The 13,933-nt window shown below is 36.2% G+C and overlaps 1 protein-coding gene across 3 annotated transcripts in view; it reads left to right on the top strand.

The window, feature by feature from the left end:
• Positions 1 to 13,933, top strand: part of MATN2 (matrilin 2) — a 72,868-nt gene that overhangs the window by 47,272 nt on the left and 11,663 nt on the right. For all 3 annotated transcript variants that reach the window (XM_042035946.1, XM_042035945.1, XM_042035947.1), the window contains exons 8-20: positions 2,617 to 2,739; positions 4,950 to 5,072; positions 5,937 to 6,059; positions 6,226 to 6,348; positions 6,746 to 6,868; positions 6,961 to 7,083; positions 7,294 to 7,416; positions 10,484 to 10,606; positions 10,698 to 10,820; positions 10,914 to 11,036; positions 11,203 to 11,325; positions 11,788 to 11,910; positions 12,076 to 12,198. In XM_042035946.1, the coding sequence (XP_041891880.1) occupies positions 2,617 to 2,739; positions 4,950 to 5,072; positions 5,937 to 6,059; positions 6,226 to 6,348; positions 6,746 to 6,868; positions 6,961 to 7,083; positions 7,294 to 7,416; positions 10,484 to 10,606; positions 10,698 to 10,820; positions 10,914 to 11,036; positions 11,203 to 11,325; positions 11,788 to 11,910; positions 12,076 to 12,198 (1,599 nt within the window). The remainder of the gene's footprint in view (positions 1 to 2,616; positions 2,740 to 4,949; positions 5,073 to 5,936; positions 6,060 to 6,225; positions 6,349 to 6,745; positions 6,869 to 6,960; positions 7,084 to 7,293; positions 7,417 to 10,483; positions 10,607 to 10,697; positions 10,821 to 10,913; positions 11,037 to 11,202; positions 11,326 to 11,787; positions 11,911 to 12,075; positions 12,199 to 13,933) is intronic.

Raw genomic sequence — 13,933 nt, forward strand, 5'->3', positions numbered from 1 at the left:
TTGCAGTCTGGTCTCAGATCCTCATCTCAGTGTCAGCTTTAGAAGGTGTCCAAAGCACGGAATCCAGTATTGTTTAAGTGAGCTTTTCTAAGCTGTTTTACTTCAGAAACCCTTATGGCTGGCTTCAGTTTTTCTCTTCACAGAAGTAAACTTCTGTGCTTTAGGTCAGCATGACTGTGAGCATGAATGTGTTAACATGGAAGAGTTGTTTGTGTGCAAATGTCATCTCAGATACGCCCAACAACACCATGGCGATACGTGCAGCAATGAGTGTGCCTCATGAACTGCAGTGACTAGTTTACTGCAAGGCAGAGGTGTGAACAGAGTGAGAAAACACTCCTGGGTCCCTTTTGAGATATTTGAGTCATGCAAACCTATGTTACTGCAAAGTCCACCACAAGCCAGGCCTAGTGAAGTAATGCGATAGTGAGATCCCTGATCCAACAGAGAACTAAAGCATCATTTTCTCCTATCCAAATAACTGGGGAAATGTGTTCAGCCATTTCACACAAAGGCACTGTCTGACACAAGGACAGTGCTTGCTGCTGAACATCTGTATTGTTGCTATGGGCTGTGTAACACGCAGCACACCTCATATTGCTGTATGCTGATATGTGGGGATATGAAGAGACCCATCTCTTCTGTATGTTTACACCTTCAGTGATCCATTCAATGAAATGTCCTCTTTTCGGAAGAATCTTGCTAAACAAAGGATTGGTGTTGGCCCAGAGAAACCCAACAGCACTGCCCACTTGGCATCACCCAGTTTTAGAAGATAGTTTTGTTGCAGAGAACCATTTTACATATCACCTAAAATATTGGCAGCATTTTTCCCCAATGTACTTAAAACATACTTTTCCAAAGGAATACTCGAATTAAAAAAAAAATCACTGAAGTCACTGAAATTTTTAAAAAACTTGATAGGAGCGGGAATAATCATTTTTAAATAAACTGTGGTAAAGCCGTGTTGCAACTTTTTGACAATTATAGTTTAAGACTTTCTCAAGCTGGATATCTAAAAATTAGTATCCTAAGACATTTCTTGTCTGTAAAAACGGTGAGCCTTCCCCAGTCATTTTCCCTGTTTGCATTTTTTTTTTTTTTTTTACACATGTAATAAAGCACATGTGATCACAAAATTTACAATTATAGTGATTTCCAAAGCCTGGTAATCAGCACCTTTGTGATTATTGCACTCTTTGAAAGAGTGTGTTACAAAATTCTGCATGAGATCCCCAAGTACTTAAATGTTAAAAATTCATGTTGTTATGTGGGTGTTTGTATTGAAAAGATGGAGCCAAACAGATGTAATTTTTCACAGAGAATATGGGTATTTTCTTTTTTTTTTCCACTTTTTTTTTGTGCTCTGAGAAGTTACACAAGCTTCTTCATGATGATGTGAACTCTTGGAAAAAGGAGAAGGTTCCAGCTGGAACTTGCTTTAGCTAGTAAAAACTGACACCTCAGCTTCATTTGTTCAAGCCTACAGTGTCTCTCTATATATAATGGTAAATCTGGACCAGTTACTGCAAACTCGTTGCTTAGTTAAATAAACCAATAAACAAATATTTAGAATAAGTGATTTAGCATTAAGTACAGATTTATTTTTAATGTAAACAAATTGCTGCAGACACGTCTGTTCACATCTGTAAACTATTTGCAACTGGAGACATGCGAGACTGTGTTTGTGTCTGAGGGAACTCCAATACTTTTGATCAAGTTATGCTAAAGTGATTTGGGCCTATATAACTAAAACTAGACATTAACAAACCAGCAGGAAAACACTATGAGGAAGTTCAAAGCTTTTTTCCTAAAATGTCCTTCTTCTATACTCACAGAGTCAGCAAATTGCATAGTACATCTGCAAGCGCACGTATCTCACCCTACAGCTTTGCTGTCCACTGTGAGGAAATATATTTTTTAAACCCAGTTCACACCTCTCTCCCTTCCCCCACCTTTTGTCTTTCACACTAGTTTCATACAAGACTTAGAAGACATATTCCATTTTATCTTACTTGGAGTAGGAATAGGGAAATCAAAGAAATTGAATATGTTAAGACACTCTCACTCTCATAATTTCTACCTATCCCTCACTAGGCTTTAACTGCTTGAACTTGTTGGCAGGTTAAAGTTTTAAATTGGTGATTTCTCATCTTGTTGAAAAAAGAATTTAGTCTTTATGAAACAATCTGAAAGCCAAAATTTCTATTTCAAAAATTACTAATACTCATATTTGCTGAGAAAATTTAATGGTGAACATAAGAGACTGTCTTGTTTTTTAAAGAAGGAAAGCATGATTCTGTGGGTAAGACCAGACTGGACTTCAGGGTTCTCCCTTCTCTCCACTTCATGATAGTTCAACCACATCGCAATTTTTGGCAAGGGAAATCTGCTCTTCACCAAGTTTGCTATCTGCCAAGTGGGGTTGTTGAATTAATTTCACTTAGGTGTTGTTAACTCAGGTTTCTCAAGTAGTTGGAGATACTTGCGTAAGTAAAAAGCTGTACTGATCTTTTCCCCTTGCTCTGCATATGTATCAGGTACTAACTACAGTGTCATAGTTTGTGTATCTAAGACACCAATGTGATTTCTTCAATCATTAACACAAATCAATAGGAGTGGACCACTGTGTTGAAAGCAATCATGGCTGCGAGCAACTGTGCCTAAATACAGGTGACTCCTATGTCTGTCAGTGCTCTGAAGGATTTGTCATCAATGAGGATCTAAAAACCTGCACACGTAAGTCTTGCGAGAACATCCTTCATTTCAGTTCCCTTGGGAATGGTTTCTGTTTCCATACAGGGTAGAGGACTCGTCTTCAATTTATTCTTACAGTCTGCATTTCAGTAATACTTTAATAATTATTTGAAAGCAGAAACAGAAAAAGTATTTAGGAAAGAATACTTGTCAAGATAACTCTTACTCCTCACATATTCAGAGAAGGTTTGGGAGACCTCTTCATCCCCAGGTGTTGAGGATAATTTTTCAGTCACATGATAAATGTGTCTGACAGGTCATCTGGACAGCAGTGTCCCCCAGGCAGACTGCACCGCTTTACCTGGGGCAAGAGGAGAACTGATAGCCCCACACTGAGCTTTAAATTTAGCATGGGAATCCTTAATAAGTGAGCAGAAGTTGTCCTGGCAGCTCTCTGCTTTTTATAAATCTAAGGATCATTGAGAATTGATACAATTTCACAAACAGTTGAATTGCCTCCTTCACTGGAAAAATAATGTATAGAAAGGGCGAGAAAAAGAAGGATATGAGTGCATTTTACCTGTTGACTTTTTAGACCTCTTTGGAGAGAGTCTTCTGTCCACTTTTTCCACAAATTTTGGAGGTACATTATTTTTCAAGCTTGTAGAGTGTTGGAGCAGCTCCAGAGTTCATCCTTTTTCTTGCTCTCAGGCAACACAGTTTTAAGAGAAGTCAAACTGCAAGTCCTCCATCACAAAAATTATCTAAACAGAATTGAGGCAAATCAGCAAAGGCAGTTTGCCTTTGTATTTATCCTTGTGTTTGCCTCCATAGTAACCTTTTTAGCCCCATCCAATACCTTGACAGACTTTGCTTCTGTCTGCCACTGCAGCTCTCTAAAAAGGGGCAGACAGTAACACAAAAGTATAATTAGTGTATGTGTAACAACAATAGGGTCTACTAAAACCAATTTTTTTTGATATTTATCTGTAGTACCACTGAAAATTTAGAAACAGCCAAATAATGGAGTTTTATCAACTTGCAAATGGAAAATCTCTTTTCCTTTGTAGTAACAAGAGATAATTTTCATTCCTGAGTTATTTTCCTCCAGGCTGTACTTGGAAGCCTATCAGCAGCAGAGTTCAAGAAGCATTTGGACAACATTCTTTGGCAGATAGTGTGAGTTTTGGGGCTGCTCTGTGCAAGGCAGGTAGTAGGATGTTGACTGGTCCTAGTGAGTCCCATCCAACTCAGGATATTCTATGATTCTATGAAAATGGTGCTGAGTGCAATGAAACTGAGCTTTTTTCAATAGCTCCTCTTCTCATAACCTTGTCCTCATATCTATTTAGGAAAGATCTGTCCTGTTCCTGAGCTCTAGGTGAGATGTTGAAACCTCGTGAACATTTTTAGGCTACCATGAAGAGAGTTTTGACACTTTGTAATATCCTGAATGAGCAGCTGAATGGAAGCATTTAACATATACCTCTCCTAGTGAGAAAACATCTGGGACGTTTACTGTCATATACACTGGCTCAAGTATCTTAAGAAAGCTATGGGAACACCTGAATGGTAACCAAATCTGTACCCTAACAAGTCATCACAAAAAAGTAAGTGTGTGTAGCCAACAGACAGTAGAAGTGCTGCTTGCAAAGTCCCAGGAGCCCTATGTCTTTCTATTACAGAGAAGAAACACTTGGAAATTTGAGATGAAAAGTGAACCATATTTGACAGTACTTGTCATTTGCAATTCTTTGTAAAAACTTGAATAGCCCAAGCCAAATCCCACTGACATCTGAGAGTTTTTCTTCTTGCTGCCACAGGAACTGGGTCAGGTCCACAAGTGAGTTCTGGGGACTGCCACCTTCACTTTAGGCCATTTAGAAACTATTTAAAGAATGTTCACAAGGTAGCTTTTATGTCTTTGCCAGTGTCTTATATAAAATCTTTGCCAAAGTATTTTGTTTTGTTTTAATCCACTTTAATCCAATCCAGACATGGACTCTCTTCAGCTATGTTAAGCACAGAAAAGTATGATTTCTCAACTCTGCTTAAAGCAGTCAATGAAAAGTACATCACTAGGATCTCTTACAGTTTATTGAAGCTATATAATCAGATGAGAAACTGAATTATTGTTTAAGCAGTTCAATATACTTACATTTACTTGCTCATGTGGAATGCAAATACTAGAGATGAAAAATAATCAAGTCATTATTGGTTAAATGTTTTAATAATTTTGATTGCTCCTACAGGAGTTGACCATTGTGCTCTAAGTGATCATGGCTGTGAACATTTGTGTGTAAATGGTGACAGATCTTATACTTGTCAGTGTTTTGAAGGATACAGGCTTCGTAACGACGGGAAAACATGTAAACGTAAGTTATTATTGAGCATCTCAGAGTCTAATATTACACACATAGAAGAAATCTGTAAGGTAGGATTGGATTGCCTAAATGCTGCAGTGCAATGTAATTTTAAGTGTTCAAGGATTTCAAGAGGTCATATTTCCTCTTTGTTGTCATATTTGCCAGCAGTATGCCAATATCTTGGATATGCTAAGGCATCTATAATGGTACTGAATGCATACTTTTAGGCACCTGAATCACACCCTAAACATCTGTGCCATTTAAAAAGTAGCCCTGAAATTGGACAGCTGTGGATCCAAAACTATCCAGAGCTGGGATGACTGTAATTTTCTTCTAAAATTTCAAGGTAAAAATATATAATGTTCATAAAGTCTTACCCAGCATGAAGCTTGCAACATTATTAATGAAAAGTTCATTTTGTCCAGCATGGGATGAGGATGATTGCAAAAGAAATATCATAGTTATATTACAAATTTGACTACGTTACACAGTTATGAGGAGTGGCAGATATCAAGAAAAAACCTAATAGTAAATTTTTCTCAACTTTTATAGCATAAGTCACTAAGTGATCAGAGAAGAATCATGAATAAGCATTCAGTATTTTGTAACTGCAATCCCCATAATATCTAACATGAACATCTGCTGTTCAAAAACGTTTACAGAAAAAAAATTAAAGGCATCCAGATATTACCATGATGAATGAAAAGCTCCTTGTTCTTAGCTGGTGTTTCACAACATAACCCTCTTTTGTTATTCTGCACAAACAGAAACAAATCTGCCTGTCTGAAAAAGTTAGGATACACTAAAAGCAAGTCAACTTTGAACATGCTTCCCTTAACTAACAGAATTTTTTATATATGAAATTATTCCCAGGTAAAAATGTCTGCAAATCAGTCAACCATGGCTGTGAGCATGTTTGTGTTAATTCTGACAATTCCTACATCTGCAAATGTCGTGAGGGATTCATACTGAGAGAAGATGGCAAGACCTGCACAAGTGAGTGACTGGTATCTATTGTCCACTTTTGCATGTACAGCAGGCAAGGAAGGAAAGGGGTATTTTTCACTTCTTAGTGGAAAAGAAGCAACAAACTGCCTTTTGATAGCTACATTTCTTTAACATATTTTCATTCAAAACCTACATTTATATCAATCATTCCCAGGACAGGACATCTGCAAATCAGTCAGCCATGGCTGTGAGCATATTTGTGTTAATGAAGATGACTCGTATGTTTGCAAGTGTCATGAGGGTTTTCTTCTGAGAGAAGATGGGAAAACATGCAGAAGTAAGTACTCTGAGAATTACTCACAGAATTTTATCTACCGTATGTATATCTGAGAAGCATTCAAACAAATGCAACAGTTTACTGTCATAATAAAGGAGTAGTCCTCATATGTATAATATAGGAGTAGCATTTATATTTTTATACATTTAGACCTACCAAATGTTTGTGAGAGACTCTGTGGACAAAAATAGCATATTTTAATAGATCAGCTGACAGACTGGAAACAGAAAATACTCAGAAATTTTCAGGTATCAAGAGTTAAGTGTTTGCTGCCTAAAATATTACGTGGAATTTATTCCAGTGCTATCAAGATAGACCTAATGAAAGCTGTTACTTCTCCCTGCATGACACATTTACTGTAGATGTGCTTTAACCAAATATCGTCAACTGTTCTCAGATAAAGACATTTGCAGTTCAGTTCACCATGGCTGTGAACATGTTTGTGTTAATGCTGATGAGTCCTACATCTGCCAGTGTTATGAGGGCTTTGCACTAAGGGAAGATGGAAGAACATGTAGAAGTAAGTATCCTTCTCTTTAGTAGAAGATTTTCTTTATAATCTGTGAATTTGTAGATGTATTTTAAATATGGCAACCTTATTTTTTTTAACAGATAAAGATGTTTGCAATTCTGTTGACCATGGCTGTGAGCATATTTGTGTGAATACTGATAGTTCATACATTTGCCAGTGCTATGAGGGTTTTGTATTAAGAGATGATAAGAAAACATGCAAAAGTAAGTTATTTTAATGTTACTATATTTTTTATATTTAGACACCTACAGAAGAAACATATTATTTAGAGGCAGTTTTTCTTATAGGAGATTTTGCCTACAAAAAGGAGAATAAATTCTTTATTTACTAGGAGATTACTACTGTTAGTCTTTAAAGTTTTGGAAATGTTCTGATTCATCAAACTGTAGTAAATAAAATCTGATTATTTCTAGATAAGGACATCTGCAAATCAGTCAGTCATGGCTGTGAACATCTTTGTGTTAATAACAATGATTCATACACTTGCCAATGCCATGATGGATTTGTACTAAGGCAAGATGGGAAAACATGCCGAAGTAAGTAGTTTATTGATGAAAGAAGGAATTTAATTTCTGTCTTGTTAGAATATTATTCACTGATTCATAGTGGCCAGAATGGAATATTTTTCTCTATAGATCACAAGACTTAAATATGAATTAAGTATTGTTTGAACTAAAGCTACATTTCAGAAAAATCAGCCAATTTTAAGGTTTGAATGTAGGTTTTAAAATGTGAACTTCATTTCCAAATTATGTATGTTAAGTTTTAATCTTGAGCATAGGATGTTGCTGCATTTTACTGTAATGGGTTGAAGTTCTAATTACCACTGTGTTCTTCTGTCTATATTCATGCAGATCATAACTTAACTTGTTCCTTAACCTCTTAGCATGTTCTTTTGCAAATGATAAGCAAATGAAACTCCTTCAGGCTTTTTATGTTTTCTAATCTTTTTATAAATCTTGCTCCCCTAAACCTCTGCTATTTATCAGCGTCCTTGTGGGTGCACCGCAGTGAAAGAAAGTCTTCTCTTAGAAGACATAGCAGGGTCCAGGGCAGAGGAATAATAACCCATCTAATTCTTATTTGAATGTACCTATCTTTTTTTTAAATCATTTATCTTTTGTTTAATCTTTTTTTTTTTGACAAAAGATAGTCTCTGACCAAAATATTCTGCTAGCACTTGTGTTCAATTAGTTATCTACCATGATCAAAAGTTGTTTAAGATTCTCAGTATTACAGGTGTCCCATGTCCTGTAAGTACAGCCTTCATTTTTTGTTTCTAAATGTATATCCTTAATTCTGGCTATTTTAAAATATATATGATTTGCTGTTACTCAAAAAGATTCATGTTACTTTCTGTCAGCAGCTGCTTTATCTTTATTTGCCATTCTCTCAAAAGCGGAGTAATCTACAAACTTTGGTTATTTTGTGTTTTATCCTGGGCTGTCCATAAAAATATTAAGTAGTAGAGGAGCAAGGCAAATTCTTAGAAAGAAAGCTACTTGATAGTCGCCCATTTGCAATTGGTTGTGAGGACCTTTCTAGCCAGTGTTAACCAATATAATGTTGTAGTCCGTTTCCTTAATCAAAATAAATACCAAGACTGCTGCCTTTCTGAATGTTCCACTGTATGAACAGCATAAGCTTTAAGAACCAACCTCATCATCAATTAAGATATTTATATAATTTTCCAGGATTTATTTTTCTGTAACACCAAGCTGACTGATGTTAGTCCTCTTCCTTTGATTTTACTCTGACTCAAGTTCCACATTATCTATTGCATTATTTTAGTGCAGATCAATGTCAAGCTGACAGGCTTACAGTGAACTACTCATATTTGAAACACTGGAACCATAGTACTATTTTCAGTGTGTGTGCATACACTGGGAATGGAGATAGCTCAGTGTTTTGGGGCTTCCTCAGAGTTCTAGGAGTTACTGAAAATTAACACTAAGCATCCAAGACATCCTTCAGAAACCTCTTTTACAACTCTCTGCTGCAAGTTATCTGGAGTTACCGATTCAAGAATATGTGTGTGTGTATGTGTGTGTGTGTGTGTGTGTTCAGTAGGTGCTGTGTGACCTACTTCACACAGTGTGAAACTCTTCACTCCAACAGAATCATCAGTAACCTATTTCGTATCGTCAGATCTGAATACACTAGAATTTTTTATATTTCTGCATTGAGATTGGCAACTCTACCTTTCTGTCTATTAATTAATAATACATTGTTTGAATGCTTTTTGTTCCTAGAAGTATTTAAATAATGTATTCATACTACCCTTTATTTAGTTGGCTATGTACTCCCTTGTCCTTTTTCTTATTATTTCAGTGTTTTCAAATTCCTAATATTTTCACATTCAGTAAATACTGTGAATGTTTTTTTCTTTCAGTCATTTTTAAAATCTTATAGCTGTTTTCAACTTCAATTTCTAAATTTTTAACTACCCTGGCATTCTTTTTAGATTGTGAGACTACATTTTTGGGGGGTGTCTAGTAAAATAACCTTAAATAGTGCAATCATTGATGCTTTTTATTATTATTATTATTATTCTCCCCCCCCCCATCCCAAAATCGTCTGGCTCATATTTGCTTTCAGCTATGCAAAATTCATCCTTCTGAAGTAATAGAAGGTGGGTATTTGATTCTGTTTATAAACAAGTATGTCCAAGCTGTACACAGCTGTGTATAAGCAGATGCTAATTTTTATTTACATTATAATTTCTCTTTTATCCACTATGACGGGATCTAGTTTAGATTGCCACATCTTAAATATAATTATTTTTGAGTTAAAAGATTGTCTTACGTAGTAGTTTTTGGAATTTTTGTTTTGGTAGCAGGAGATCCCCATGAAATTCGGCTCAGATTGAAGTTCTTGTAAAAATATAAGCCTCAAGAGTCAAGTTGAACTTGGCTGTCAGGACTCTTCCACTTTTTGTGTAAAGGTAGTTCTCCCTTAGGAACTGATATTTTCTTTTGTGCTGCATAAAGAAGAAAAAGGGAATGCTGATAGATTGCTCCACTTTCTTCTGCACTTTCTCTCCATCTGTCCTTTTTGAAGAGGTTTTAACCAACTGGTTTAACATTGCAGTCATACAAAGTCCTTGCATAAATTTTTAGCAATCCAGTTAGATTTTATTTATCGTCTTAAATAAGTACTTCCTAGTCTTTCAGGTTTTGTTTATGTAGACTCTTGGCACTGATATAAGGATTTTAAGACAATGGTTAAATCATGTCCTGTGGTGTTTTTTTTAGTTTTGTTTTTACCAGCATGAATTTGTGCTAAATGACTGTACTAAATTATTCCCTCCTTTCACTCTTAGTGCTCTTAATGTAAAGTCCTCCTCCTCCTTAATCTAGTCAGATTAATCCTAAAATGGTTTATTTTCAGTTGGAGGTCATCCAAACCATGAAGTTCTGGTCAGATGATAAAGAATTCGTATGCAATGTAAGATAGGATGTCCACCATTTAACTAGCCAGAGATTTGCTTTCAGTTACAAGCTTCCATCTTTTTTTGCTTGTAGGATTAACCCCCCAGTCTTTGCATTTATAAAAAAAAAGTTTAACTAGCAAGCCACATAAATATTATCTAACTGTTCCTAGGCAAGGATATTTGCAAATCAGTCAGCCATGGCTGTGAACATGTGTGTGCTAGTGCCGGTGATTCATTTGTTTGTAAGTGCCAAGAGGGATTCCTGCTAAGAGAAGATGGAAAAACTTGCAAAAGTAAGTAGTCTGATATTTATCAACATACTTATCTGCAGCTCATGCTTGTGTAGAAGTGCACTAACCAGCAAAATCTGTCATCTGTTTTTAGATAAAGATTTTTGCAAATCAGTCAACCATGGCTGTGAACATGTTTGTGTTAATTCTGGTGATTCATATACCTGCAAATGCCATGATGGGTTCCTACTGAGAGAAGATGGGAAAACCTGCAGAAGTAAGTAGCACAAGAACTTGATTGGATGAATTACACATATAATAATGAAGGCCTCTGCTGATGTGTGCTGACTGCCAACTCTCCTGTTTGCAGACAAGGACATTTGCAACTCAGTTGACCATGGCTGTGAACAAGTTTGTGTGAATACTGGAGATTCCTACATCTGCCAGTGTCGTGAAAAATTCATACTGAAGGAAGATGGAAAGAGATGTAGATGTGAGTAACCTGAGCTATAAAAGTATGATTTTATTTGAGGCTTTCAAGTGTTGTGGGTGCAAGTACACATGTGTATGTTTGTGACTTCCAACTATTTGGGCTTCTTAAAATGATACCATGTCTCCCTAACAAGCCTCACCTCACAAACCCTGTCCACTCTTCTCAGATAAAGATGCTTGCAACTTGGTTGACCATGGCTGTGAACATATTTGTGTTAATACTGATGATTCCTATGTCTGCAAGTGTCATGAAGACTTCATACTGAGAGAAGATGGAAAAACTTGCAGGAGTAAGTTATTTAATCTTTGGTTTGTACTTCCTGATCTGTTAATGAAACACACTACACAACAGTAGTGTGTTATTTGTGTCTTTATTATAGAATCAGCTTCATGTAAGTGAGCTCCTTCATGAAGAACTATTGCCAAATTTTTTATATTTAGTGAAAGTTATTTACTTAGCTAACTGTGCTAAATACAATTTTCATTATTCCAAGTTTAAAATGTCTGCAAAACAGTCATCCATGGTTGTGAACATGTCTGTGTTCCAACTGGCGATTCATACATGTATCAGTGCCACAAGGGATTTATATTGAGGCAAGACAGGAAAACATCCAGGAGTAGCTGAAACTTTCATGGGGAATACATTTTTGAGTCTTAAAAGAAATAACAGACTAATTTCACTCAAGGCTTGTTCATGACAGTTTTGTATTTGAAAAATGGTCTAATAAGGGAATTCTCTTAATAATTCTCAGATAAAGACCTGTGTAAATCCATTGAGCATGGCTGCGAACATATGTGCATTAATAATAACAACTCATACAGCTGTCAGTGCCATGAGGGCTTTGTTCTGCGACGAGATGGGAAGACATGTCGATGTAAGTAACTCATCATGTCTGTCAGCCACTCTTCTCTGGCACTGCTACATAAATAAGCAAAGATCTCATACTTCTTTGTCATCTGTTCTTCAGATATCATGTTTGGAGTCTTTGAATTTATAAAATGTTAAATAGAATACAGATAAATACTTCAATTTTTCCTAGATAAAGATGTCTGCAAATCAGTTGACCACGGCTGTGAATATGCTTGTGTTAATAATGATGATTCCTATATCTGCAAATGCCAGGAGGGATATGTACTAAAAGAGGATCAGAAAACATGCAGAAGTAAGTACATTTTATTTAGAACACATTTGTTTCTTTGATTTCTAAAATTAATTTACTTCACTTCCAAAAAATTATAGAATCATAGAATGGTTAACGTTGGAATGAACCTTATTGAAGATCATCTAGTTCCATCTCCCTGCTGTGGGCAAGAACACCTTCTACTAGACCAGGTGTCTCCAAGCCCCATGCAACTGGCTTCGAATACTGCTGCAACTTCTTATTTCAAACATGATATAATATTTGAAAGCTAAGAGCATATGTGTGTGGCAGAAAATGTCTCAAACCATTAACTTGATGCCCTCCTAAACAAAAATCTATCAAATTGGAAGAGTTGTTTTGGCACAGTGTTGAGTAAAATAATAATTCTTTTGAAACATCAGGAGAAAGCCAAAGGGGAATCTTATTATCAAGGAATGTGCATTTTAATCAGGTTCATATACTGTGGATCTTTTATCTTAAAATATCATTAATTCTATTTGCTTATCTTTCAACATGACATGCATTTATCTCATAATCTCTTAATACTTGGAGGAGAAATTCTACTGGAACTGAGTAAAAACATTTATTCTGCTAAAAATGGATGCCTTAGTTGAGGAGACTGTGATTACCAAAAGAACGGTAACAAGTTCTCACTGTTCTCAATCCTAACAAACACCATGCACCATGAACTGCTGCCCTTTCTTGACTTACGCAGTAGTATTGAGGTGGTTGTGATATGTATATTCATTGCATTTTCGTCACCTTAGTACATGTGAGGTGTCTTTTTCTCAGCGGACTGCAGAAAGGAATTCTTGAACAGTTTTAAAATAGATATTTTGTAAGAAGAAAAGTCCAGGCTGTAAAGCTGAAAATCCCTTATTCGTATAGTGGCTTGGTAAAAAACATCTCCAGTAATTTCTGCAGAGTAATTTCTGCTGCACAGTTCTCTTTTGTGTAGTGCTTACAGCATTCTTCCTGTACAAAGATCAGAGATGAGTGGAGGTCAAAGTTTATTTGGTCCAGACTAAGAAGCAAATCTTACATTCCTTAGGGTGGCATATTCTTCTGGAAACTACATTGATCCAATAGGAGCTGAGTATCTCTACAGCTAGCCTTTGCACAAAGCACACTAATATTTGCCTGCTGAAGGCAATTCCTTTCCAGAATAAAAAAAAAACCAAACCAAAACAACCCACCTGGCAGAAGCAGTCTGCAGCTAGGAAGGCATTCTCCAATCTCTAAATTCCCTAACCTCATTACTGATGCCCAGTGCCTAGAAACTGCTTTGATTTTTGCATGTGCATTTACCAAAAAGTATGGGAAATACAAATTCTTCTGACAAACTCCCAGCTCTAATGGGTAAACTGGAAAAGGTTAATTGCAGCAATACATAAGCCTTCTAATTACAAAATTGGTAGACAGTTACAAGCAAAAAACCCCTTATCTAGCCAATTCTGATTCTCTCAATAATTAGTTTTTTAACTGTTTTATAACTCCTGCAACACAAATGCAGCTTCAATGATTCTCTTCCGTGTCTCTCAGTGCTGACAAATTTGACAAATGCAAAGTTAGTATATGGGCTTATCCCTGGAAGAAAATTCTGACAACTGTGTCTATATGCTAGCTATGTTCTTCAGTTCTCTCCACTTAAGAGTAATTCCTAACATCTACTGATTGTTGCTGCATTTTTAAAAGTTGTAGTATTCTGCTGTCCTGGGTTGCAGTGTATTCTATTACCATCCTCAGGAGCCGTTGA

The sequence above is a fragment of the Corvus kubaryi genome, unplaced genomic scaffold (assembly GCF_017639235.1).
Source record: "Corvus kubaryi isolate FWS band 111438036 unplaced genomic scaffold, C.kubaryi_AGA036_p1.0 37385, whole genome shotgun sequence".
NCBI lineage: Eukaryota > Metazoa > Chordata > Aves > Passeriformes > Corvidae > Corvus > Corvus kubaryi.